The sequence below is a fragment of the Scyliorhinus torazame genome, chromosome 17 (assembly GCF_047496885.1).
Source record: "Scyliorhinus torazame isolate Kashiwa2021f chromosome 17, sScyTor2.1, whole genome shotgun sequence".
In the NCBI taxonomy this organism is placed as follows: Eukaryota; Metazoa; Chordata; class Chondrichthyes; order Carcharhiniformes; family Scyliorhinidae; genus Scyliorhinus; species Scyliorhinus torazame.
The window spans coordinates 5,435,957-5,462,566 of record NC_092723.1 but is presented as its reverse complement, the minus strand read 5'-3'; the positions used below and the strand labels follow the sequence as shown (position 1 = coordinate 5,462,566).

General features: G+C 51.9%; 1 protein-coding gene across 3 annotated transcripts in view; it reads left to right on the top strand.

Moving 5' to 3' along the window:
* The window catches only part of LOC140393660 (acidic mammalian chitinase-like), a 309,380-nt gene that overhangs the window by 44,718 nt on the left and 238,052 nt on the right, over window positions 1-26,610 (top strand). For all 3 annotated transcript variants that reach the window (XR_011935705.1, XM_072479945.1, XM_072479944.1), the window contains exon 4: window positions 7,825-7,881. Coding sequence is in view for 2 of the 3 variants with exons in the window: in XM_072479945.1 (XP_072336046.1) it covers window positions 7,825-7,881 (57 nt within the window). In the remaining variant the exon portion in view is untranslated. The remainder of the gene's footprint in view (window positions 1-7,824; window positions 7,882-26,610) is intronic.

Sequence of the window (26,610 nt, the reverse complement as noted above, 5' to 3'; positions counted from 1 at the left end):
GTAGCTCTGGCGGCCACTCTCAACCAAGCGGGCAGACCCGTGGCCTTTTTCTCCCGGACCCTCCACGCTTCAGAAATTCGCCACTCCTCAGTGGAAAACGAGGCCCAAGCCATAGTGGAAGCTGTGCGACATTGGAGGCATACCTGGCCGGCAGGAGATTCACTCTCCTCACTGACCAACGGTCGGTAGCCTTCATGTTCGATAATGCACAGCGGGGCAAGATAAAAAACGACACGATCCTGCGGTGGAGGATCGAACTCTCCACCTTCAACTACGAGATCTTGTACCGTCCCGGAAAGCTGAACGAGCCGTCCGATGCCCTATCTCATGGCACATGTGCCAACGCACAAGTGGACCGTCTCCAAGCCCTCCACGAGGACCTCTGCCACCCGGGGTTCATTCGTTTCTACCACTTTATAAAGGCCCGCAACCTCCCGTACTCCATCGAGGACGTCCGAACAGTCACCATGAACTGCCAAATCTGCGCAGAATGCAAACCGCATTTTTTCAGGCCAGATAGAGCACACCTGATAAAGGCCTCCCGTCCCTTTGAACGCCTTAGTTTGGATTTCAAAGGCCCCCTTCCCTTCACCGATCGCAACACGTTCTTTCTTCACGTCATTGACGAATACTCCCGTTTCCCCTTCGCCATCCCCTGCCCCGACATGACCGCAGCCACGATCATTAAGGCCCTCGGCACCATCTTTACCCTGTTCGGTTTCCCCGCCTACATCCATAGCGACAGGGGGTCCTCCTTCATGAGTGACGAGCTGCGTCAATTCCTGCTCAGCAGGGGCATAGCCTCGAGCAGGACGACCAGCTACAACCCCCGGGGGAACGGGCAGGTAGAGAGGGAGAATGGAACGGTCTGGAAGACCGTCCTACTGGCCCTACGGTCTAGGAGTCTCCCAACTTCCCGCTGGCAGGAAGTCCTCCCGGATGCCCTTCACTCTATCCGGTCCCTGCTGTGCACCACCACTAACCAAACGCCTCACGAGCGCCCCCTTGTCTTCCCTAGGAGGTCCGCTTCTGGAACGTCACTTCCGACCTGGCTGGCAGCCCCGGGACCCATCCTGCTCCGGAAACATGTGCGGGCGCACAAATCAGACCCACTGGTGGAAAAGGTACATCTACTCCACGCAAACCCGCAGGACGCCTACGTGGCGTACCCAGACGGCCGACAGGACACGGTCTCTCTGCGGGACCTGGCGCCCGCCGGAGCTCCCCACGCCCCCCCAACACCAATCACCACCCTCTCACTCCCGCCGGTGCACCCCACAGCCACCCCCTTCCCGGGGGGATCGGTTCTCCTCCCAGGCCCATCCAGGGGTAAGGAAACAGAAGGGGACAGCGCGATGCTCCCAGAGTCGACCGGACCTGAGCCTGCACCACCACCACCACCCGGGCTGAGACGATCGGAAAGGGCGACCAGAGCACCATCTCGACTCATCGAATCGGCTTAAGATGTAAATAATTCAGTGGCCCAGTAAAGCGGAATTGTTGTAAATAGTTAATGCTGCGAATCGGGTTAAGATGTGATTAACTCAGTGGCCCAATAAAAGCGGCATGGTTGTATATCGTTAAATGGTAAAGGCACCATACCGACCCTGTAAACCCTTACCACCATACCATCCACCACCCCGCCGGGTTCTTTTTTAACAAGGGGTGAATGTGGTGGTATGTATTGGGGGTAATACGGTACACCATGATGCCGAGGAGCTATTGGAGGACCGATGCTGGGTCCTGATTGGATCTGCCGCCTACTGGGCTCCACCCAGATAGGCGGGGTATAAGAACCCGGTTTCTCCCAGCAGCTGCATTCTGTGACTGAGCTGCTGGGGAACAAGTCTGCTCAATAAAGCCTCGATTGAAGTTCTCTACATCTCGCCTCGTGTGTGATCGATGGTGCTACAGTGTGTGCGAGAGAGAGAGAGAGAGAGAGTCGGGGTGTGTGTGTGAGAGAGAGAGAGAGACGGGGTGTGTGCGAGAGAGAGAGAGAGAGAGAGAGAGACAGGGTGTGTGAGAGAGAGAGAGCGAGACAGGGTGTGTGTGTGAGAGAGAGAGAGAGACGGGGTGTGTGCGAGAGAGTGAGAGAGAGAGAGAGAGACGGGGTGTGTGTGAGAGAGAGAGAGAGAGACGGGGTGTGTGCGAGAGAGTGAGAGAGAGAGAGAGACGGGGTGTGTGCAAGAGAGAGAGAGAGAGAGACGGGGTGTGTGTGAGAGAGAGAGAGAGAGAGAGAGAGACGGGGTGTGTGCGAGAGAGAGAGAGAGACGGGGTGTGTGCGAGAGAGAGAGAGAGACGGAGTGTGTGCGAGAGAGAGAGAGAGACGGAGTGTGTGCGAGAGATTGAGAGAGACGGGGTGTGTGCGAGGGAGAGAGAGAGAGTCGGAGTGTGTGAGAGAGAAAGAAAGAGAGAGAGAGAGCATCGGGGTGTGTGCGAGTGAGAGAGTCGGAGTGTGTGAGAGAGAGAGAAAGAGAGAGAGAGAGTCAGGGTGTGTGCGAGTGAGAGAGTCGGGGTGTGAGCGAGTGAGAGAAAGAGAGAGAGAGAGAGAGCGTTGGTGTGTGTGCGAGCGAGAGAGAGAGAGTTGGGGTGTGTGCGAACGAGAGAGAGAGAGAGTCAGGGTGTGTGCGAGTGAGAGAAAGAGAGAGAGAGAGAGCATCGGGGTGTGTGTGAGAGAGAGAGAGTCAGGATGTGTGCGAGCGAGAGAGAGATAAAGTGAGGTAGAGAGAGAGAGCCGGGGTCCATCTGAGAGAGAGATAGAGTCGGGGTATGTGAGAGAGAGGGAAAGAGAGAGAGAGCTGAGGTGTGCGTGAGAGAGAGAGAGAGAGAGAGACGGGGTGTGCGTGAGAGAGAGAGAGAGAGAGCTGGGGTGTGCGCGAGAGAGGGAAAGAGAGAGAGAGCTGGGGTGTGTGCAAGAGAAAGAGAGTCAGGTTGTGTGCGAGGTAGAGAGAGAGCGAATGGGAACCGGGAGTACTCGTCAATCACGTTCAGGAAATACATGTTGCGGTCGGTGGAGGGGAGGGGGCCTTTGAAATCCATGCTGAGGCGTTCAAAGGGACGGGAAGCCTTTATCAGGTGTGCCCTCTCTGACCGGTAGAAGTGTGGTTTGCACTCCGCGCAGATTTGGCAGTCCCTGGTGACTGTCCTGACCTCCTCGATGGAGTAGGGCAGGTTGCGGGTCTTAATGAAGTGGAAAAAACGAGTGACCCCAGGGTGGCAGAGGTCCTCGTGGAGGGCTCGAGGCGGTCCACTTGCGCGGTGGCACACATGCCGCGGGACAAGGCGTCAGAAGGCTCATTTCGCTTCCCAGGATGGTACAAGATCTCATAGCTGTAGGTGGAGAGTTCTATCCTCCACCGTAAGACCTTGTCGTTCTTTATCTTGCCCCGCTGTGCATTATCAAACATGAACGCCACCGACCGTTGGTCCGTGAGGAGAGTGAATCTCCTGCCGGCCAGGTAATGCCGCCAATGTCGCACAGCTTCTACTATGGCTTGTGCCTCTTTTTCGACCGAGGAATGGCGAATTTCTGAAGCATGGAGGGTACGGGAGAAGAAGGCCACGGGTCTGCCCGCTTGGTTGAGGGTGGCAGCCAGAGCTACGTCAGACGCATCGCTCGCGACCTGGAAGGGGAGGGACTCGTCGATGGCGCGCATCGTGGCCTTTGCAATGTCTGCTTTGATGCGGCAGAAGGCCTGGCGGGCCTCCGTCGACAGGGGGAAGGTTGTGGACTGGATTACGGGTCGGACTTTGTCTGCGTAATTGGGGACCCACTGTGCGTAATAGCTGAAAAACCCGAGGCAGTGCTTCAGCGCCTTGGGGCAGTGAGGGAGGGGGAACTCCATCAGGGGGCGCATGCGTTCAGGGTCGGGGCCTATAATTCCATTTCACACCACGTAGCCGAGGATGGCTAGGCGGTCGGTGCTAAATAAGCATTTATCCTTATTATACGTTAAGTTAAGGATTTTCGCGGTCTGGAGAAATTTCTGGAGGTTGGTGTCGTGGTCCTGCTAGTCATGGCCGCAGATGGTGACGTTATCAAGATACGGGAACGTTGCGCGAAAGCCGTATCGGTCAACCATTCGGTCCATCTCGCGTTGGAAGACCGAGACCCCATCAGTGACACCAAAAGGGAACCCTTGAAAATTGGTAGAGCAGCCCATCTGCTTCGAAGGCAGTGTACTTGCGGTCACTAGTACGGAGGGGTAGTTGATGGTAGGTGGACTTGAGATCCACCGTAGAGAAGACCTTGTATTGCGCGATCCTGTTTACCAGGTCGGCTATACGGGGAGAGGGTACGCGTCCAGCTGCGTAAACCTGTTGATGGTCTGACTGTAGTCAATGACCATCCTATGTTTCTCCCCGATCTTCACCACCACTACTTGAGCTCTCCAGAGACTGTTGCTCGCTTCAATGACCCCTTCCCCCAGTAGCCTTTGGACCTCTGACCTGATGAAGGTCCGGTCCTGGGCACTGTACCGTCTGCTCCTGGTGGTGACGGGTTTGCAATCCGGGGTGAGGTTCGCAAACAGGGAAGGCAGGTGGACCTTAAGGGTTGCGAGGCCGCAGACAGTAAGGGGGGTTTTAGGGCCGCCGAATTTAAAGGTCAGGCTTTGCAAATTGCATTGGAAGTCCAACCCCAGGAGTATAGCTGCGCAGAGGTGCGGCAGGACATAAAGGCGGAAATTGTTGAATTTCCTGCCTTGGACAGTGAGGTTCGCTAGGCAGAACCCCTTTATCTCCACTGAGTGTGACCCGGAGGCCAGGGAGATCCTTTGGTTTACAGGGTGGGTAACAAGTGAACAGCGCCTTACCCTGTCGGGGTGTATAAAGCTCTCCGTGCTCCCAGAGTCGATCAGGCAAAACGTCTCGTGGCCGTTGATGAACACCTTCGTCGTTGCAGTCGCGAGTGTCCGAGGTCGATTTTGGTCCAGCGTCACCGAGGCCAGATGGAGCAGTTGCGGGTCGTGATCAGGCAGTGTGTAGTCGGCTGTGCTGGGGGCCTGGGGCCCCATCCAAGATGGCGTCTCCCATGGATAGCACATGGTGGTCGGGGATGGACAAAATGGCGGCGGAGATGGACAAAATGGCAGCACCCATCCGTCCAGCATGGTGTCCAAGGGACAAGATGGCCATGCCCGTGGGTCGGACGTGGTCCTAGGATAGGGGGGGTGGCAGTGAGTGCTGGCCACCTGGGGCCGGAAGGGAAGGTTGCCGCGGCAGTCCGGTGTCGCTGGAGACCGCGGCCACAGCTCGTGCTTGGCAGACCCCCATAAAATGGCCCTTCTTGTCGCACCCTTTGCAGGTGGAGGTGCGGGCCGGGCAACGCGTGTGGGGAATGCTTCGCCTGCCCGCAGAAGGAACAGCGGGTCCCAACGGAGTTAGCGGGCCGTCCTACAGCGCAGGCCTGCGGGGACACGGGAAAGTCAGTGGTGCTGCCGCTGCGGGATGCCACGCAGCCCAGGGGGCCGCCACGCGGTCTGGCGCATAGGACTGCGCGTTTCTGGAGGCAACATCTATGGACCCTGCCAGGGCCCGTGCCTCTCTCAGTCCCAGGGTGTCCTTTTCCAAGAGTCTTTGGCGGATCTCTGAGGAGCTCATACCTGCTACGAAGGCATCCCGGATTAGAAGTTCCGTGTTCTCGCTGCCCGAAACTTGCGGGCAGCCACAGTTTCTGCCCAGCACCAGTAGCGCACGGTAGAAGTCCTCCAGCAATTCCCCGGGGCTTTGCCATCTGGTTGCAAGCAGGTGACGTGCGTAGACCTGGTTTACAGGGCGGATATAATGTCCCTTTAACAGTTCGATCGCAGCATCATTGTCCTCCGCCTCCTCGATGAGGATGAAGATTCCAGGGCTTACTCTCGAGTGCAGGAGATGCATTTTCTGTTCTCCTGAGGGGGTGCCTCCGGCCGTCTCGAAGTAGCCTTTAAGGCACGCCAGCCAGTGCTTAAATATTGCCGCCGAGTTCTCCACGTGGGGGCTGAGTTGTAGACACTCTGGCTTGATTCGGAGATCCATCCTTCCAGCTTAAGAGTAGTCTATTAAATTGATGCACGATCAATTAAACTCAAAGACGAGGTTGTAACATAACTGAAGGCTTTAATAGACTAGATCTGTTCCCCAGCAGCTTCGGTACAGAATGAGGGCTGCTGGGACATCACCGGTTCTTATACCCCACCTGTCAGAGCTACATACCAAACAGCCAATGGTAAACTCCTAGGTTTACCCAATGGTCTACAGCCTCTCGGGTACTGCAATACCTGATAATACCACAACTATCAATGAAGTCAAGTTGTAGATTATACCTTGGGCTGGATTCTCTGCCCCGCCACATTTCTGTTTCATCCTGCTGGCGGGATGCTCCACCGGTCAATGGGGTTTCCCATAGTGGGGCAGCCCCACGCCGTCGCTAAAATTGCCCCTTAGTTTCCAGGAATGTGCAGATTAGGTGGGGTTACGGGGATAAAACAGTGAGTGGATCTGGCCAGGGTGCACTTTCTAAGGTTCGGTGCAGACTTGATGGGCTGAATGGCCACCTTCTGCACTATATGGATTCTATGACTGTACCTCACATAACTCGCCTTTCAGAACGGAGCTAACGTGGTGCTGGTACTTTCAACGCACTGTCCCTCTCAACATGAGTGTTCTGTCTACTTCTTAGCTCATTTATGTATTATCTGACAATGTGTCTTCAAATCTTTTCCACGCAGCCAGGAGGTTGCGTTTACGACGCTCTCTACTGCTGAGAATGTGGGCAGTCTGAACAAAATGTCAAGAGTCGCCTCATGTCATGCAAAACGATCTCAGGCTGTTCACCATGTCGTAACTGCGCTTAATCTTCATCCCACGGCTGAGCACAACATTGTATTGTTTTATGATATAAATGCACCAATCATTCATGAGGGATGGTGTAAACATGTTGTGGGTTCATTTATTTAGATTGGGAGCATGGGAACTTTTCAACACAGATAGAAAGTTTGAAGATGTCATTGGCAGAGTTGTGTGTGTGGGCTCTGCTCAAGAACAAAAGTGAAACAAAGACTTGATAACAGAACACACGGCTCCCTTCTCGTGATGTCATGGTGTTATGCCTTAAAAGTTTCTCACAACAGACAATGCCCCTTATCCTGCGGAGCAGAGCAGATCATTCGTCTATTTTAATCGTCCAGACACTGATGCTCATCTCTCCTGTAGGCTCCACTGGAGCTAACCTCGGCTGCACCCTCCATCCTGCTGTGCTCAAACAGGAGGTCCTCCTGCTCCCAACCTTGGGAAACGGCACCTTCCACATTTCCTGGACAGCCTGGAGGAGAATGTACAGGGAGGCGCTGCTGTACCGTGGGGGCCACGCGTGGCCTGGGTCTGGGATATGCTGCTTGATGTTGAATTCTGCACAACAGCCAGATGGATGCTCCTGGTTTGCACAAGGTGAATGTCCACCTGGGGGCCTTTAAACATGGTGCCAGGGCCTCCGACCCCATGAGGGAACGGCAGGGGCGGTGACTTACTGCCCGCTTAGCTGTCAGATTCACTGTGTTTCCTGCACATACATTTGTAATGATCTAAACAGCGAGGGATTGCTCAGGAACTGTCATCCCACTCCCCCCACACCAGCCCACAACCAATGGAAATCACTCCAACATCCACTCCTAACACCAAACCTATAAATGCAGAATAGAAGATATCACCCCCCCCCCCAGGTATCATTGACAGAATTGGTGTATATCGTTTATATGGGTGGAGAAATTCAATGTTGATGTTGTATTCTCCAACCTTATTCACTGTTATACTGACGCTTGTGGTTATTGTCATTTTTCTGATCAGAAATAAGAAGCTGAAAACGCTTTTAGGATTTGGAGGTTGGAATAATCGAGGCAGCAGGTAAAATTTATAATTTCCCAAAATGAAATAAGTCTCAAAGTTCAGTGAGCCAATTGTAAATATCAATGTCAGCATTTCTGTGATTATTTTGGTAAAGTTAAATTGGTCCTTTTCAATAATGCAAAAGAACGAGGGCAGCAGACACTGAGCTCCGACAGTTCCAGGTTTCTTATTAGATTTCCCATGAGATGCTCAGATTATCCTGTCAGACAGACAATCCACAAATTAAGGTGACTTTGGTGGAATTTTAGGTATTGGTTCCTCATCTGCTGAATGGGGGTAGCCTGCGCCCCCCAAAGGGGAATTATCAAGCAGTGTTCACCTCAGGTCTCCGAAGTCCAGTTAAAGATAAAGTCTGCCCTGTCATATTCTCCATTCCTGTTGCCTTTTCAGAATTTTCCTTGTGAACTCCCACAAGTCCAATGGGCTTTTCTTGCAACTTCCAACATGCTGAACGAACCTGTCCCACCTTGTTACAATGGTAACACCTGGGCTTCAAGTCTCACTTCCAACCTCAGTACCTGTTTCTGCTTTTTTATCATGGAGGATGTGTGTGCACGGTCTGTCAGTGACCATGTGGAGGGGACAGGGAGAATCATCTGTCCTGACTGATATTCCCAGTTAGTTCATGGAGAATTTGCCCCACATGTTGAATTTCACAAGATCATTAATGAGGAACATTCTTTGTGTATTCAAAATATAAATTTCTAAAAAATACCCATGGTAATTTCTGATTGCTGCTGAAAAGGCCGTCATTTGAGAGAGACCGAGGCTGGCTCGGGGAGATGAGGACCGAGTGGGGGAGACTGGAGGGTTTATTTGGGGCAGACCGAGGAGGAGACGATGGGGAGGGGAAGCTGGAGATGAGTCGGGGAAAATAGAGAGTGGGGGGGGGGGGGGGGGGGGGGCTGCGACGAGATGGGTGAGGCGGAGGTTGTGCGGCGAAATCAGGGGAGAGTTGGGAGGTGGGCAAAGGACACAGGGGTCGGGTCGAGGTAGACAGCAGGTTTGCAGTCAGATATTTGAGCATGCTTTCTGCTGCCGGGCGACGGGCTTCTTGGAAAAGCCTCACGGAGGGAACGGGAGGCTGGGGCACTGTGGTGGGTGGGTAGGCTGGGGCACTGTGGTGGGTGGGAGGCTGGGGCACTGTGGTGGGTGGGTAGGCTGGGGCACTGTGGTGGGTGGGTTGGCTGGAGCACTGCGGTGGGTGGGTAGGCTGGGGCACTGTGGTAGGTGGGTAGGCTGGGGCACTGCGGTGGGTAGGTAGGCTGGGGCACTGTGGTGGGTGGGTAGGCTGGGGCACTGCGGTGGGTGGGTAGACTGGGGCACTGTGGTGGGTGGGTAGGCTGGGGCACTGTGGTGGGTGGGTGGGCTGGGGCACTGTGGTGGGTGGGTAGGCTGGGGCACTGTGGTGGGTGGGTAGGCTGGGGCACTGCGGTGGGTGGGTAGGCTGGGGCACTGTGGTGGGTGGGTAGGCTGGGGCACTGTGGTGGGTGGGTAGACTGGGGCACTGTGGTGGGTGGGAGGCTGGGGCACTGCGGTGGGTGGGTAGACTGGGGCACTGTGGTGGGTGGGAGGCTGGGGCACTGTGGTAGGTGGGTAGGCTGGGGCACTGCGGTGGGTGGGTAGGCTGGGGCACTGTGGTGGGTGGGTTGGCTGGGGCACTGCGGTGGGTGCATGGCTGGGGCACTGATGTGGGTGGGTAGGCTGGGGCACTGTGGTGGGTGGGTAGGCTGGGGCACTGTGGTGGGTGGGTAGGCTGGGGCACTGCGGTGGGTGGGTAGGCTGGGGCACTGTGGTGGGTGGGTAGGCTGGGGCACTGCGGTGGGTGGGTAGGCTGGGGCACTGTGGTGGGTGCATGGCTGGGGCACTGCGGTGGGTGGGTACGCTGGGGCACTGTGGTGGGTGCATGGCTGGGGCACTGTGGTGGGTGGGTAGGCTGGGGCACTGTGGTGGGTGGGTGGGCTGGGGCACTGTGGTGGGTGGGTGGGCTGGGGCACTGCGGTGGGTGGGTAGGCTGGGGCACTGTGGTGGGTGGGTGGGCTGGGGCACTGTGGTGGGTGGGTAGGCTGGGGCACTGTGGTGGGTGGGTAGGCTGGGGCACTGTGGTGGGTGGGTAGGCTGGGGCACTGTGGTGGGTGGGTAGGCTGGGGCACTGTGGTGGGTGGGAGGCTGGGGCACTGCGGTGGGTGGGTAGACTGGGGCACTGTGGTGGGTGGGTAGGCACGGCTGGTAGGCTGATGGTTCTACTCAATCTGGTCGTGAGGTCTGGACGGCGGGGTCCTGGAAGCTGGATGTTGACAAGGACAGTGTGATGTTTGTCACCTTTTAAGGGGTGATCTGCCCAGAGGGTCACATGACCCGGATAGCCAATCAGGGACCCGGGTAGTGGATCATCCTGGCAAGAGCAGGTTTCTGCACCGGATCAATCCTGGAAGCTGATTCACAGCCACAAGTCTGTAAGTCGCTGCATTGTCGTTATGTGTAAATTCTATGGGTCCTTCCTGTTTATTTGCTTATTTCCCCCTTCATTTCTTTGCATTTTTGATCCATGGATGCTTAATGGACGTGTGTTTAATGGACTGGATTCTCCTCCGGTGGGCTGCTCCGTTTTGCCGGCAGCCGGGGGGGGGGGGTTCCCGACAGCGTGGGGCTGCCCCACAATGGGGAACCCCATTGACCAGCCGGCGTAACGGAGCATCCGCGGCGGGGTGAAGCAGAAATGTGGCACGGAGGGACGCAGAATCCAACCCCTGTATCGTTAATTCAGCAGCAGGGTAGGTCACTTTGTCGGTCTGTGCGGGTTTAAACTGGAATTGTAGCCTGGCCGGCACCACTGACAGAGATGGGCTGGGACTCGCTTTGATTGATTTGGCAGTTGGCCAATGAATTGGCCCAAAGGATTGTACTTTGCTCGGTAACAGGTGGTGATTGAATCTTTTCTCCTGAAATGCTTCACAGGGACCGCGAGTTTCAGTTTTGATTTCGGCACCACAGAGGTAAAAGGCGTCGGTAATCCTCTCCAGAAGGCTGTTGCTCGCTCTCTCCAGAAGGCTGTTGCTATCTCTCTCCAGAAGGCTGTTGCTCGCTCTCTCCAGAAGGCTGTTGCTATCACTTTCCAGAAGGCTGTTGCTAACTCTCTCCAGAAGGCTGTTGCTATCTCTCTCCAGAAGGCTGTTGCTATCTCTCTCCAGAAGGCTGTTGCTATCTCTCTCCAGAAGGCTGTTGCTAACTCTCTCCTGAAGGCTGTTGCTATCTCTCTCCAGAAGGCTGTTGCTATCTCCCTCCAGAAGGCTGTTGCTATCTCTCTCCAGAAGGCTATTGCTAACTCTCTCCTGAAGGCTGTTGCTATCTCTCTCCAGAAGGCTGTTGCTATCTCTCTCCAGAAGGCTGTTGCTATCTCTCGCCAGAAGGCTGTTGCTATCTCTCTCCAGAAGGCTATTGCTAACTCTCTCCAGAAGGCTGTTCCTATCTCTCTCCAGAAGGCTGTTGCCATCACTCTCCAGAAGGCTATTGCTAACTCTCTCCAGAAGGCTGTTGCTAACTCTCTCCAGAAGGCTGTTGCTATCTCTCTCCAGAAGGCTATTGCTAACTCTCTCCAGAAGGCTGTTGCTATCTCTCTCCAGAAGGCTGTTGCTAACTCTCTCCAGAAGGCTGTTGCTATCTCTCTCCAGAAGGCTGTTGCTATCTCTCTCCAGAAGGCTGTTGCTAACTCTCTCCTGAAGGCTGTTGCTATCTCTCTCCAGAAGGCTGTTGCTATCTCTCTCCAGAAGGCTATTGCTAACTCTCTCCTGAAGGCTGTTGCAATCTCTCTCCAGAAGGCTGTTGCTAACTCTCTCCAGAAGGCTGTTGCCATCTCTCTCCAGAAGGCTGTTGCCATCTCTCTCCAGAAGGCTGTTGCTAACTCCCTCCAGAAGGCTGTTGCTAACTCTCTCCAGAAGGCTGTTGCTATCTCTCTCCAGAAGGCTGTAGCTAACTCTCTCCTGAAGGCTGTTGCCATCTCTCTCCAGAAGGCTGTTGCTAACTCTCTCCTGAAGGCTGTTGCTATCTCTCTCCAGAAGGCTGTTGCTAACTCTCTCCAGAAGGCTGTTGCCATCTCTCTCCAGAAGTCTGTTGCTATCTCTCTCCAGAAGGCTGTTGCTAACTCTCTCCTGAAGGCTGTTGCCATCTCTCTCCAGAAGGCTGTTGCCATCTCTCTCCAGAAGGCTGTAGCTAACTCTCTCCTGAAGGCTGTTGCCATCTCTCTCCAGAAGGCTGTAGCTAACTCTCTCCAGAAGGCTGGTGCCATCTCTCTCCAGAAGGCTGTTGCTAACTCTCTCCAGAAGGCTGGTGCCATCTCTCTCCAGAAGGCTGTTGCTATCTCTCTCCTGAAGGCTATTGCTAACTCTCTCCAGAAGGCTGTTGCTAACTCTTTCCAGAAGGCTGTTGCTATCTCTCTCCAGAAGGCTGGTGCCATCTCTCTCCAGAAGGCTGTTACAATCTCTCTCCAGAAGGCTGTTGCTATCTCTCTCCAGAAGGCTTTTGCTATATCTTTCCAGAAGGCTGTTGCTATCTCTCTCCAGAAGGCTATTGCTAACTCTCTCCTGAAGGCTGTTGCTAACTCTCTCCAGAAGGCTGTTGCTCGCTCTCTCCAGAAGGCTGTTGCTATCTCTCCCAAGAAGGCTTTTGCTATATCTTTCCAGAAGGCTGTTGCTATCTCTCTCCAGAAGGCTGTTGCTTACTCTCTCCAGAAGGCTGTTGCTATCTCTCTCCAGAAGGCTGTTGCTAACTCTCTCCAGAAGGCTTTTGCTATCTCTTTCCAGAAGGCTGTTGCTATCTCTCTCCAGAAGGCTGTTGCTATCTCTCTCCAGAAGGCTGTTGCTAACTCTCTCCAGAAGGCTATTGCTAACTCTCTCCTGAAGGCTGTTGCTAACTCTCTCCAGAAGGCTGTTGCTATCTCTCTCCAGAAGGCTGTTGCTATCTCTCTCCTGAAGGCTGTTGCTATCTCTCTCCAGAAGGCTGTTGCTATCTCTCTCCAGAAGGCTGTTACTATCTCTCTCCAGAAGGCTGTTGCTATCTCTCTCCTGAAGGCTGTTGCTATCTCTCTCCAGAAGGCTGTTGCTAACTCTCTCCAGAAGGCTGTTGCTATCTCTCTCCTGAAGGCTGTTGCTATCTCTCTCCAGAAGGCTGTTGCTAACTCTCTCCAGAAGGCTGTTGCTAACTCTCTCCAGAAGGCTGTTGCTATCTCTCTCCAGAAGGTTGTTGCTATCTCTCTCCAGAAGGTTGTTGCTATCTCTCTCCAGAAGGCTGTTGCTATCTCTCTCCAGAAGGCTGTTGCTATCTCTCTCCTGAAGGCTGTTGCTATCTCTCTCCAGAAGGCTGTTGCTATCTCTCTCCAGAAGGCTGTTGCTATCTCTCTCCTGAAGGCTGTAGCTATCTCTCTCCAGAAGGCTGTTACTATCTCTCTCCAGAAGGCTGTTGCTAACTCTCTGCAGAAGGCTGTTGCTAACTCTCTCCTGAAGGCTGTTGCTATCTCTCTCCAGAAGGTTGTTGCTATCTCTCTCCAGAAGGCTGTTGCTATCTCTCTCCTGAAGGCTGTAGCTATCTCTCTCCAGAAGGCTGTTACTATCTCTCTCCAGAAGGCTGTTGCTATCTCTCTCCAGAAGGCTGTTGCTAACTCTCTCCTGAAGGCTGTTGCTATCTCTCTCCCGAAGGCTGTTGCTATCTCTCTCCAGAAGGCTGTTGCTATCTCTCTCCAGAAGGCTGTTGCTATCTCTCTCCTGAAGGCTGTTGCTATCTCTCTCCAGAAGGCTGTTGCTATCTCTCTCCAGAAGGCTGTTGCTATCTCTCTCCTGAAGGCTGTTGCTATCTCTCTCCAGAAGACTGTTGCTAACTCTCTCCAGAAGGCTGTTACTATCTCTCTCCAGAAGGCTGTTGCTAACTCTCTCCAGAAGGCTGTTACTATCTCTCTCCAGAAGGCTGTTACTATCTCTTTCCAGAAGGCTGTTGCTATCTCTCTCCTGAAGGCTGTTGCTATCTCGCTGCAGAAGGCTGTTGCTATCTCTCTCCAGAAGGCTGTTGCTATCTCTCTCCAGAAGGCTGTTGCTATCTCACTCCAGAAGGCTGTTGCTATCTCTCTCCCGAAGGCTGTTGGTAACTCTCTCCAGAAGGCTGTTGCTAACTCACTCCTGAATGCTGTTGCTATCTCTCTCCAGAAGGCTGTTGCTATCTCTCTCCAGAAGGCTGTTGCAAACTCTCTGCAGAAGGCTGTTGCTAACTCTCTCCAGAAGGCTGTTGCTATCTTTATCCAGAAGGCTGTTGCTATCTCTCTCAAGAAGGCTGTTGCTATCTCTTTCCAGAAGGCTGTTGCTATCTCTCTCCAGAAGGCTGTTGCTATCTCTCTCCAGAAGGCTGTTGCTAACACTCTCCAGAAGGCTGTTGCTATCTCTCTCCAGAAGGCTGTTGCTAACTCTCTCCAGAAGGCTGTTGCTAACTCTCTCCAGAAGGCTGTTGCTATCTCTCTCCAGAAGGCTGTTGCTAACTCTCTCCAGAAGGTTGTTGCTATCTCTCTCCAGAAGGCTGTTGCTATCTCTCTCCAGAAGGCTGTTGCTATCTCTCTCCTGAAGGCTGTTGCTATCTCTCTCCAGAAGGCTGTTGCTATCTCTCTCCAGAAGGCTGTTGCTAACTCTCTCCAGAAGGCTGTTGCTATCTCTCTCCAGAAGGCTGTTGCTAACTCTCTCCAGAAGGTTGTTGCTATCTCTCTCCAGAAGGCTGTTGCTATCTCTCTCCAGAAGGCTGTTGCTATCTCTCTCCTGAAGGCTGTTGCTAACTCTCTCCAGAAGGCTGTTACTATCTCTCTCCAGAAGGCTGTTGCTAACTCTCTCCTGAAGGCTGTTGCTATCTCTCTCCAGAAGGTTGTTGCTATCTCTCTCCAGAAGGCTGTTGCTATCTCTCTCCTGAAGGCTGTAGCTATCTCTCTCCAGAAGGCTGTTACTATCTCTCTCCAGAAGGCTGTTGCTATCTCTCTCCAGAAGGCTGTTGCTAACTCTCTCCTGAAGGCTGTTGCTATCTCTCTCCCGAAGGCTGTTGCTATCTCTCTACAGAAGGCCATTGCTATCTCTCTCCAGAAGACTGTTGCTATCTCTCTCCTGAAGGCTGTTGCTATCTCTCTCCAGAAGGCTGTTGCTATCTCTCTCCAGAAGGCTGTTGCTATCTCTCTCCTGAAGGCTGTTGCTATCTCTCTCCAGAAGGCTGTTGCTAACTCTCTCCAGAAGGCTGTTACTATCTCTCTCCAGAAGGCTGTTGCTAACTCTCTCCAGAAGGCTGTTACTATCTCTCTCCAGAAGGCTGTTACTATCTCTTTCCAGAAGGCTGTTGCTATCTCTCTCCTGAAGGCTGTTGCTATCTCGCTGCAGAAGGCTGTTGCTATCTCTCTCCAGAAGGCTGTTGCTATCTCTCTCCAGAAGGCTGTTGCTATCTCACTCCAGAAGGCTGTTGCTATCTCTCTCCCGAAGGCTGTTGGTAACTCTCTCCAGAAGGCTGTTGCTAACTCACTCCTGAATGCTGTTGCTATCTCTCTCCAGAAGGCTGTTGCTATCTCTCTCCAGAAGGCTGTTGCAAACTCTCTGCAGAAGGCTGTTGCTAACTCTCTCCAGAAGGCTGTTGCTATCTTTATCCAGAAGGCTGTTGCTATCTCTCTCAAGAAGGCTGTTGCTATCTTTATCCAGAAGGCTGTTGCTATCTCTCTCAAGAGGGCTGTTGCTTCCTCTCCTGAAGGCTGTTGCTAACTCTCTCCAGAAGGCTGTTGCTAACTCTCTCCTGAAGGCTGTTGCTATCTCTCTCCAGAAGGCTGTTGCTATCTCTCTCCAGAAGGCTGTTGCTACCTCTCTGCAGAAGGCTGTTGCTATCTCTCTCCAGAAGGCTGTTGCTATCTCTCTCCAGAAGGCTGTTGCTATCTCTCTCCAGAAGGCTGTTGCTAACTCTCTCCTGAAGGCTGTTGCTATCTCTCTCCAGAAGGCTGTTGCTATTTCTCTCCAGAAGGCTGTTGCTATCTCTCTCCAGAAGGCTGTTGCTATCTCTCTCCAGAAGGCTGTTGCTAACTCTCTCCAGAAGGCTGTTGCTAACTCTCTCCAGAAGGCTGTTGCTATCTCTCTCCTGAAGGCTGTTGCTAACTCTCTCCAGAAGGCTGTTGCTCGCTCTCTCCAGAAGGCTATTGCTATCTCTCTCAAGAAGGCTGTTGCTATCTCTCTCCAGAAGGCTGTTACTATCTCTCTCCAGAAGGCTTTTGCTATCTCTTTCCAGAAGGCTGTTGCTATCTCTCTCCAGAAGGCTATTGCTAGCTCTCTCCAGAAGGCTGTTGCTATCTCTCTCCAGAAGGTTGTTGCTAACTCTCTCCAGAAGGCTGTTGCTAACTTTCTCCAGAAGGCTATAGCTATCTCTCTGCAGAAGGCTATTGCAAACTCTCTCCTGAAGGCTGTTGCTATCTCTCTCCAGAAGGCTATTGCTAACTCTCTCCAGAAGGCTGTTGCTAACTTTCTCCTGAAGGCTGTTGCTCGCTCTCTCCAGAAGGCTGTTGCTATCTCTCTCCAGAAGGCTGTTGCTATCTCTCTCCAGAAGGCTGTTGCTAACTTTCTCCTGAAGGCTGTTGCTCGCTCTCTCCAGAAGGCTGTTGCTAACTCTCTACAGAAGGCTGTTGCTATCTCTCTCCAGAAGGCTGTTGCTAACTTTCTCCTGAAGGCTGTTGCTCGCTCTCTCCAGGAGGCTGTTGCTATCTATCTCCAGAAGGCTGTTGCTATCTCTCTCCAGAAGGCTGTTGCTAACTCTCTCCAGAAGGCTATTGCTATCTCTCTCCAGAAGGCTTTTGCTATCTCTTTCCAGAAGGCTGTTGCTATCTCTCTCCAGAAGGCTGTTGCTATCTCTCTCCAGAAGGCAGTTGCTCGCTCTCTCCAGAAGGCTGTTACTATCTCTATCCAGAAGGCTTTTGCTATCTCTCTCCAGAAGGCTGTTGCTAACTTTCTCCAGAAGGCTGTTGCTAACCCTCTCCAGAAGGCTTTTGCTATCTCTCTCCAGAAGGCTGTTGCTATCTCTCTCCAGAAGGCTGTTGCAAACTCTCTGCAGAAGGCTGTTGCTATCTCTCTCCAGAAGGCTGTTGCTATCTCTCTCAAGAAGGCTTTTGCTATATCTTTCCAGAAGGCTGTTGCTTCCTCTCCAGAAGGCTGTTGCTAACTCTCTCCAGAAGGCTGTTGCTAACTCTCTCCAGAAGGCTGTTGCTAACTTTCTCCTGAAGGCTGTTGCTCGCTCTCTCCAGAAGGCTGTTTCTATCTCTCTCCAGAAGGCTGTTGCTATCTCTCTCCAGAAGGCTGTTGCTAACTTTCTCCTGAAGGCTGTTGCTCGCTCTCTCCAGAAGGCTGTTGCTATCTCTCTCCAGAAGGCTGTTGCTATCTCTCTCCAGAAGGCTGTTGCTATCTCTCTCCAGAAGGCTGTTGCTAACTTTCTCCTTAAGGCTGTTGCTATCTCTCTCCAGAAGGCTGTTGCTATCTCTCTCCAGAAGGCTGTTGCTAACTCTCTCCAGAAGGCTGTTGCTATCTCTCTCCAGAAGGCTGTTGCTATCTCTCTCCTGAAGGCTGTTGCTAACTCTCTCCAGAAGGCTGTTGCTCGCTCTCTCCAGAAGGCTATTGCTATCTCTCTCAAGTAGGCTGTTGCTATATCTCTCCAGAAGGCTGTTACTATCTCTCTCCAGAAGGCTTTTGCTATCTCTTTCCAGAAGGCTGTTGCTATCTCTCTCCAGAAGGCTATTGCTAGCTCTCTCCAGAAGGCTGTTGCTTTCTCTCTCCAGAAGGCTGTTGCTAACTCTCTCCAGAAGGCTGTTGCTAACTTTCTCCAGAAGGTTATTGCTATCTCTCTGCAGAAGGTTATTGCAAACTCTCTCCTGAAGGCTGTTGCTATCTCTCTCCAGAAGGCTATTGCTAAATCTCTCCAGAAGGCTGTTGCTAACTTTCTCCTGAAGGCTGTTGCTCGCTCTCTCCAGAAGGCTGTTGCTATCTCTCTCCAGAAGGCTGTTGCTATCTCTCTCCAGAAGGCTGTTGCTAACTTTCTCCTGAAGGCTGTTGCTCGCTCTCTCCAGAAGGCTGTTGCTAACTCTCTACAGAAGGCTGTTGCTATCTCTCTCCAGAAGGCTGTTGCTAACTTTCTCCTGAAGGCTGTTGCTCGCTCTCTCCAGAAGGCTGTTGCTATCTATCTCCAGAAGGCTGTTGCTATCTCTCTCCAGAAGGCTGTTGCTAACTCTCTCCAGAAGGCTATTGCTATCTCTCTCCAGAAGGCTTTTGCTATCTCTTTCCAGAAGGCTGTTGCTATCTCTCTCCAGAAGGCTGTTGCTATCTCTCTCCTGTAGGCTGTTGCTATCTCTCTCCAGAAGGCTGTTGCTCGCTCTCTCCAGAAGGCTGTTGCTATCTCTCTCCAGAAGGCTTTTGCTATCTCTCTCCAGAAGGCTGTTGCTAACTTTCTCCAGAAGGCTGTTGCTAACCCTCTCCAGAAGGCTTTTGCTATCTCTCTCCAGAAGGCTGTTGCTATCTCTCTCCAGAAGGCTGTTGCAAACTCTCAGCAGAAGGCTGTTGCTATCTCTCTCCAGAAGGCTGTTGCTATCTCTCTCAAGAAGGCTTTTGCTATATCTTTCCAGAAGGCTATTGCTTCCTCTCCAGAAGGCTGTTGCTAACTCTCTCCAGAAGGCTGTTGCTATCTTTCTCCAGAAGGCTGTTGCTAACTTTCTCCTGAAGGCTGTTGCTCGCTCTCTCCAGAAGGCTGTTTCTATCTCTCTCAAGAAGGCTGTTGCTATCTCTCTCCAGAAGGCTGTTGCTAACTTTCTCCTGAAGTCTGTTGCTCGCTCTCTCCAGAAGGCTGTTGCTATCTCTCTCCAGAAGGCTGTTGCTATCTCTCTCCAGAAGGCTGTTGCTCTCTCTCTCCAGAAGGCTGTTGCTAACTTTCTCCTGAAGGCTGTTGCTATCTCTCTCCAGAAGGCTGTTGCTATCTCTCTCCAGAAGGCTGTTGCTAACTCTCTCCAGAAGGCTGTTGCTATCTCTCTCCAGAAGGCTGTTGCTATCTCTCTCCAGAAGGCTGTTGCTATCTCTCTCCAGAAGGCTATTGCTAACTCTGTCCAGAAGGCTGTTGCTAACTCTCTCCTGAAGGCTGTTGCTATCTCTCTCCAGAAGGCTATTTCTATCTCTCTCCAGAAGGCTATTGCTATCTCTCACCAGAAGGCTGTTGCTCTCTCTCTCCTGAAGGCTGTTGCTATCTATCTCCAGGAGGCTGTAGCTATCTCTCTCCAGAAGTCTGTTGCTATCTCTCTCCAGAAGGCTGTTGCTAACTCTCTCCAAAAGGCTGTTGCTATCTCTCTCCAGAAGGCTGTTGCTAACTCTCTCCAGAAGGCTGTTGCTAACCCTCTCTCCAGAAGGCTGTTGCTAACTCTCTCCAGAAGGCTGTTGCTAACTCTCTCCAGAAGGCTGTAGCTAACTCTCTCCTGAAGGCTGTTGCTATCTCTCTCCAGAAGGCTGTTGCTAACTCTCTCCAGAAGGCTGTTGCTATCTCTCTCCAGAAGGCTGTAGCTAACTCTCTCCAGAAGGCAGTTGCTATCTCTCTCCTGAAGGCTGTTGCTATCTGTCTCCAGAAGGCTGTTGCTAACTCACTCCTGAAGGCTTTTGCTATCTCTCTCCAGAAGGCTGTTGCAAACTCTCTGCAGAAGGCTGTTGCAATCTCTCTCCAGAAGGCTGTTGCTCGCTCTCTCCAGAAGGCTGTTGCTATCTCTCTCAAGAAGGCTATTGCTAACTCTCTCCTGAAGGCTGTTGCTATCTCTCTCCAGAAGGCTGTTGCTAACTTTCTCCTGAAGGCTGTTGCTCGCTCTCTCCAGAAGGCTGTTGCTATCTCTCTCCAGAAGGCTGTTGCTATCTCTCTCCAGAAGGCTGTTGCTAACTCTCTCCAGAAGGCTGTTGCTATCTCTCTCCAGAAGGCTGTTGCTATCTCTCTCCAGAAGGCTGTTGCTATCTCTCTCCAGAAGGCTGTTGCTATCTCTCTCCAGAAGGCTGTTGCTATCTCTCTCCAGAAGGCTGTTGCTAACTCTCTCCTGAAGGCTGTTGCTATCTCTCTCCAGAAGGCTGTTGCTAATTCTCTCCAGAAGGCTATTGCTAACTCTGTCCAGAAGGCTGTTGCTAACTCTCTCCTGAAGGCTGTTGCTATCTCTCTCCAGAAGGCTATTTCTATCTCTCTCCAGAAGGCTATTGCTATCTCTCACCAGAAGGCTGTTGCTCTCTCTCTCCTGAAGGCTGTTGCTATCTATCTCCAGGAGGCTGTAGCTATCTCTCTCCAGAAGTCTGTTGCTATCTCTCTCCAGAAGGCTGTTGCTAACTCTCTCCAAAAGGCTGTTGCTATCTCTCTCCAGAAGGCTGTTGCTAACTCTCTCCAGAAGGCTGTTGCTATCTCTCTCCAGAAGGCTGTTGCTAACTCTCTCCAGAAGGCTGTTGCTAACTCTCTCCAGAAAGCTGTAGCTAACTCTCTCCTGAAGGCTGTTGCTATCTCTCTCCAGAAGGCTGTGGCTAACTCTCTCCAGAAGGCTGTTGCTAACTCTCTCCAGAAGGCTGTTGCTATCTCTCTCCAGAAGGCTGTTGCTAACTCTCTCCAGAAGGCTGTTGCTAACTCTCTCCAGAAGGCTGTAGCTAACTCTCTCCTGAAGGCTGTTGCTATCTCTCTCCAGAAGGCTGTTGCTAACTCTCTCCAGAAGGCTGTTGCTAACTCTCTCCAGAAGGCTGTTGCTATCTCTCTCCAGAAGGCTGTTGCTAACTCTCTCCAGAAGGCTATTGCTATCTCTCTCCAGAAGGCTTTTGCTATCTCTTTCCAGAAGGCTGTTGCTATCTCTCTCCAGAAGGCTGTTGCTATCTCTCTCCAGAAGGCAGTTGCTCGCTCTCTCCAGAAGGCTGTTACTATCTCTATCCAGAAGGCTTTTGCTATCTCTCTCCAGAAGGCTGTTGCTAACTTTCTCCAGAAGGCTGTTGCTAACCCTCTCCAGAAGGCTTTTGCTATCTCTCTCCAGAAGGCTGTTGCTATCTCTCTCCAGAAGGCTGTTGCAAACTCTCTGCAGAAGGCTGTTGCTATCTCTCTCCAGAAGGCTGTTGCTATCTCTCTCAAGAAGGCTTTTGCTATATCTTTCCAGAAGGCTGTTGCTTCCTCTCCAGAAGGCTGTTGCTAACTCTCTCCAGAAGGCTGTTGTTATCTCTCTCCAGAAGGCTGTTGCTAACTTTCTCCTGAAGGCTGTTGCTCGCTCTCTCCAGAAGGCTGTTTCTATCTCTCTCCAGAAGGCTGTTGCTATCTCTCTCCAGAAGGCTGTTGCTAACTTTCTCCTGAAGGCTGTTGCTCGCTCTCTCCAGAAGGCTGTTGCTATCTCTCTCCAGAAGGCTGTTGCTATCTCTCTCCAGAAGGCTGTTGCTATCTCTCTCCAGAAGGCTGTTGCTAACTTTCTCCTTAAGGCTGTTGCTATCTCTCTCCAGAAGGCTGTTGCTATCTCTCTCCAGAAGGCTGTTGCTAACTCTCTCCAGAAGGCTGTTGCTATCTCTCTCCAGAAGGCTGTTGCTATCTCTCTCCTGAAGGCTGTTGCTAACTCTCTCCAGAAGGCTGTTGCTCGCTCTCTCCAGAAGGCTATTGCTATCTCTCTCAAGTAGGCTGTTGCTATATCTCTCCAGAAGGCTGTTACTATCTCTCTCCAGAAGGCTTTTGCTATCTCTTTCCAGAAGGCTGTTGCTATCTCTCTCCAGAAGGCTATTGCTAGCTCTCTCCAGAAGGCTGTTGCTTTCTCTCTCCAGAAGGCTGTTGCTAACTCTCTCCAGAAGGCTGTTGCTAACTTTCTCCAGAAGGTTATTGCTATCTCTCTGCAGAAGGTTATTGCAAACTCTCTCCTGAAGGCTGTTGCTATCTCTCTCCAGAAGGCTATTGCTAAATCTCTCCAGAAGGCTGTTGCTAACTTTCTCCTGAAGGCTGTTGCTCGCTCTCTCCAGAAGGCTGTTGCTATCTCTCTCCAGAAGGCTGTTGCTATCTCTCTCCAGAAGGCTGTTGCTAACTTTCTCCTGAAGGCTGTTGCTCGCTCTCTCCAGAAGGCTGTTGCTAACTCTCTACAGAAGGCTGTTGCTATCTCTCTCCAGAAGGCTGTTGCTAACTTTCTCCTGAAGGCTGTTGCTCGCTCTCTCCAGAAGGCTGTTGCTATCTATCTCCAGAAGGCTGTTGCTATCTCTCTCCAGAAGGCTGTTGCTAACTCTCTCCAGAAGGCTATTGCTATCTCTCTCCAGAAGGCTTTTGCTATCTCTTTCCAGAAGGCTGTTGCTATCTCTCTCCAGAAGGCTGTTGCTATCTCTCTCCTGTAGGCTGTTGCTATCTCTCTCCAGAAGGCTGTTGCTCGCTCTCTCCAGAAGGCTGTTGCTATCTCTCTCCAGAAGGCTTTTGCTATCTCTCTCCAGAAGGCTGTTGCTAACTTTCTCCAGAAGGCTGTTGCTAACCCTCTCCAGAAGGCTTTTGCTATCTCTCTCCAGAAGGCTGTTGCTATCTCTCTCCAGAAGGCTGTTGCAAACTCTCAGCAGAAGGCTGTTGCTATCTCTCTCCAGAAGGCTGTTGCTATCTCTCTCAAGAAGGCTTTTGCTATATCTTTCCAGAAGGCTATTGCTTCCTCTCCAGAAGGCTGTTGCTAACTCTCTCCAGAAGGCTGTTGCTATCTTTCTCCAGAAGGCTGTTGCTAACTTTCTCCTGAAGGCTGTTGCTCGCTCTCTCCAGAAGGCTGTTTCTATCTCTCTCAAGAAGGCTGTTGCTATCTCTCTCCAGAAGGCTGTTGCTAACTTTCTCCTGAAGTCTGTTGCTCGCTCTCTCCAGAAGGCTGTTGCTATCTCTCTCCAGAAGGCTGTTGCTATCTCTCTCCAGAAGGCTGTTGCTCTCTCTCTCCAGAAGGCTGTTGCTAACTTTCTCCTGAAGGCTGTTGCTATCTCTCTCCAGAAGGCTGTTGCTATCTCTCTCCAGAAGGCTGTTGCTAACTCTCTCCAGAAGGCTGTTGCTATCTCTCTCCAGAAGGCTGTTGCTATCTCTCTCCAGAAGGCTGTTGCTATCTCTCTCCAGAAGGCTATTGCTAACTCTGTCCAGAAGGCTGTTGCTAACTCTCTCCTGAAGGCTGTTGCTATCTCTCTCCAGAAGGCTATTTCTATCTCTCTCCAGAAGGCTATTGCTATCTCTCACCAGAAGGCTGTTGCTCTCTCTCTCCTGAAGGCTGTTGCTATCTATCTCCAGGAGGCTGTAGCTATCTCTCTCCAGAAGTCTGTTGCTATCTCTCTCCAGAAGGCTGTTGCTAACTCTCTCCAAAAGGCTGTTGCTATCTCTCTCCAGAAGGCTGTTGCTAACTCTCTCCAGAAGGCTGTTGCTAACCCTCTCTCCAGAAGGCTGTTGCTAACTCTCTCCAGAAGGCTGTTGCTAACTCTCTCCAGAAGGCTGTAGCTAACTCTCTCCTGAAGGCTGTTGCTATCTCTCTCCAGAAGGCTGTTGCTAACTCTCTCCAGAAGGCTGTTGCTATCTCTCTCCAGAAGGCTGTAGCTAACTCTCTCCAGAAGGCAGTTGCTATCTCTCTCCTGAAGGCTGTTGCTATCTGTCTCCAGAAGGCTGTTGCTAACTCACTCCTGAAGGCTTTTGCTATCTCTCTCCAGAAGGCTGTTGCAAACTCTCTGCAGAAGGCTGTTGCAATCTCTCTCCAGAAGGCTGTTGCTCGCTCTCTCCAGAAGGCTGTTGCTATCTCTCTCAAGAAGGCTATTGCTAACTCTCTCCTGAAGGCTGTTGCTATCTCTCTCCAGAAGGCTGTTGCTAACTTTCTCCTGAAGGCTGTTGCTCGCTCTCTCCAGAAGGCTGTTGCTATCTCTCTCCAGAAGGCTGTTGCTATCTCTCTCCAGAAGGCTGTTGCTAACTCTCTCCAGAAGGCTGTTGCTATCTCTCTCCAGAAGGCTGTTGCTATCTCTCTCCAGAAGGCTGTTGCTATCTCTCTCCAGAAGGCTGTTGCTATCTCTCTCCAGAAGGCTGTTGCTATCTCTCTCCAGAAGGCTGTTGCTAACTCTCTCCTGAAGGCTGTTGCTATCTCTCTCCAGAAGGCTGTTGCTAATTCTCTCCAGAAGGCTATTGCTAACTCTGTCCAGAAGGCTGTTGCTAACTCTCTCCTGAAGGCTGTTGCTATCTCTCTCCAGAAGGCTATTTCTATCTCTCTCCAGAAGGCTATTGCTATCTCTCACCAGAAGGCTGTTGCTCTCTCTCTCCTGAAGGCTGTTGCTATCTATCTCCAGGAGGCTGTAGCTATCTCTCTCCAGAAGTCTGTTGCTATCTCTCTCCAGAAGGCTGTTGCTAACTCTCTCCAAAAGGCTGTTGCTATCTCTCTCCAGAAGGCTGTTGCTAACTCTCTCCAGAAGGCTGTTGCTATCTCTCTCCAGAAGGCTGTTGCTAACTCTCTCCAGAAGGCTGTTGCTAACTCTCTCCAGAAAGCTGTAGCTAACTCTCTCCTGAAGGCTGTTGCTATCTCTCTCCAGAAGGCTGTGGCTAACTCTCTCCAGAAGGCTGTTGCTAACTCTCTCCAGAAGGCTGTTGCTATCTCTCTCCAGAAGGCTGTTGCTAACTCTCTCCAGAAGGCTGTTGCTAACTCTCTCCAGAAGGCTGTAGCTAACTCTCTCCTGAAGGCTGTTGCTATCTCTCTCCAGAAGGCTGTTGCTAACTCTCTCCAGAAGGCTGTTGCTAACTCTCTCCAGAAGGCTGTTGCTATCTCTCTCCAGAAGGCTGTAGCTAACTCTCTCCAGAAGGCTGTTGCTATCTCTCTCCTGAAGGCTGTTGCTATCTGTCTCCAGAAGGCTGTTGCTAACTCACTCCTAAAGGCTTTTGCTATCTCTCTCCAGAAGGCTGTTGCTCTCTCTCTCCTGAAGGCTGTTGCTCGCTCTCTCCAGAAGGCTGTTGCTATCTCTCTCCAGAAGGCTGTTGCTATCTCTCTCCAGAAGGCTGTTGCTCGCTCTCTCCAGAAGGCTGTTGCTATCTCTCTCAAGAAGGCTATTGCTAACTCTCTCCTGAAGGCTGTTGCTATCTCTCTCCAGAAGGCTGTTGCTAACTTTCTCCTGAAGGCTGTTGCTCGCTCTCTCCACAAGGCTGTTGCTATCTCTCTCCAGAAGGCTGTTGCTATCTCTCTCCAGAAGGCTGTTGCTAACTTTCTCCTGAAGGCTGTTGCTAACTCTTTCCAGAAGGCTGTTGCTATCTCCCTCCAGAAGGCTGTTGCTATCACTCTCCAGAAGGCTGTTGCTAACTCTCTCCAGAAGGCTGTTGCTAACTCTCTACAGAAGGCTGTTGCTATCTCTCTCCTGAAGGCTGTTGCTATCTCTCTCCAGAAGGCTGTTGCTATCTCTCTCCAGAAGGCTGTTGCTATCTCTCTCCAGAAGGCTGTTGCTATCTCTCTCCAGAAGGCTGTTGCTCGCTCTCTCCAGAAGGCTGTTGCTATCTCTCTCCAGAAGGCTGTTGCTAACTCTTTCCAGAAGGCTGTTGCTCGCTCTCTCCAGAAGGCTGTTGCTATCTCTCTCCAGAAGGCTGTTGCTATCTCTCTCCAGAAGGCTGTTGCTAACTCTCTCCAGAAGGCTGTTGCTATCTATCTCCAGAAGGCTGTTGCTATCTCTCTCCAGAAGGCTGTTGCTCGCTCTCTCCAGAAGGCTGTTGCTAACTCTCTCCAGAAGGCTGTTGCTATCTCTCTCCAGAAGGCTGTTGCTATCTCTCTCCAGAAGGCTGTTGCTATCACTCTCCAAAAGGCTGTTGCTATCACTCTCCAGAAGGCTGTTGCTAACTCTCTGCAGAAGGCTATTTCTATCTCTCTCCAGAAGGCTATTGCTATCTCTCTCCAGAAGGCTATTTCTACCTCTCTCCAGAAGGCTATTGCTATCTCTCACCAGAGGCTGTTGCTATCTCTCTCCAGAAGGCTGTTGCTATCTCTCTCCAGAAGGCTGTTGCTAACTCTCTCCAGAAGGCTGTTGCTATCTCTCTCCAGAAGGCTGTTGCTAACTCTCTCCAGAAGGCTGTTGCTATCTCTCTCGCGAAACCTGTTGCTAACTCCCTCCAGAAGGCTGTTGCTATCTCTTTCCAGAAGGCTGTTGCTATCTCTCTCATGAAGGCTGTTGCTAACTCTCTCCAGAAGGCTGTTGCTACCTCTCTCCAGAAGGCTGTTGCTATCTCTCTCGAGAAGGCTGTTGCTATCTCTCTGCAGAAGGCTGTTGCTAACTCCCTCCAGAAGGCTGTTGCTATCTCTCTCGAGAAGGCTGTTGCTATCTCTCTGCAGAAGGCTGTTGCTAACTCCCTCCAGAAGGCTGTTGCTATCTCTCTCGAGAAGGCTGTTGCTATCTCTCTCCAGAAGTCTGTTGCTAACCCTCTCTCCAGAAGGCTGTTGCTAACTCTCTCCAGAAGGCTGTTGCTACCTCTCTCCAGAAGGCTGTTGCCAACTCTCTCCAGAAGGCTGTTGCTAACTCGCTCCTGAAGGCTGTTGCTAACTCCCTCCAGAAGGCTGTTGCTGACTCTCTCCAGAAGGCTGTTGCTAACTCCCTCCAGAAGGCTGTTGCTAACTCCCTCCAGAAGGCTGTTGCTATCTCTCTCCAGAAGGCTGTTGCTATCTCTCTCCAGAAGGCTGTTGCTAACCCTCTCTCCAGAAGGCTGTTGCTAACTCTCTCCAGAAGGCTGTTG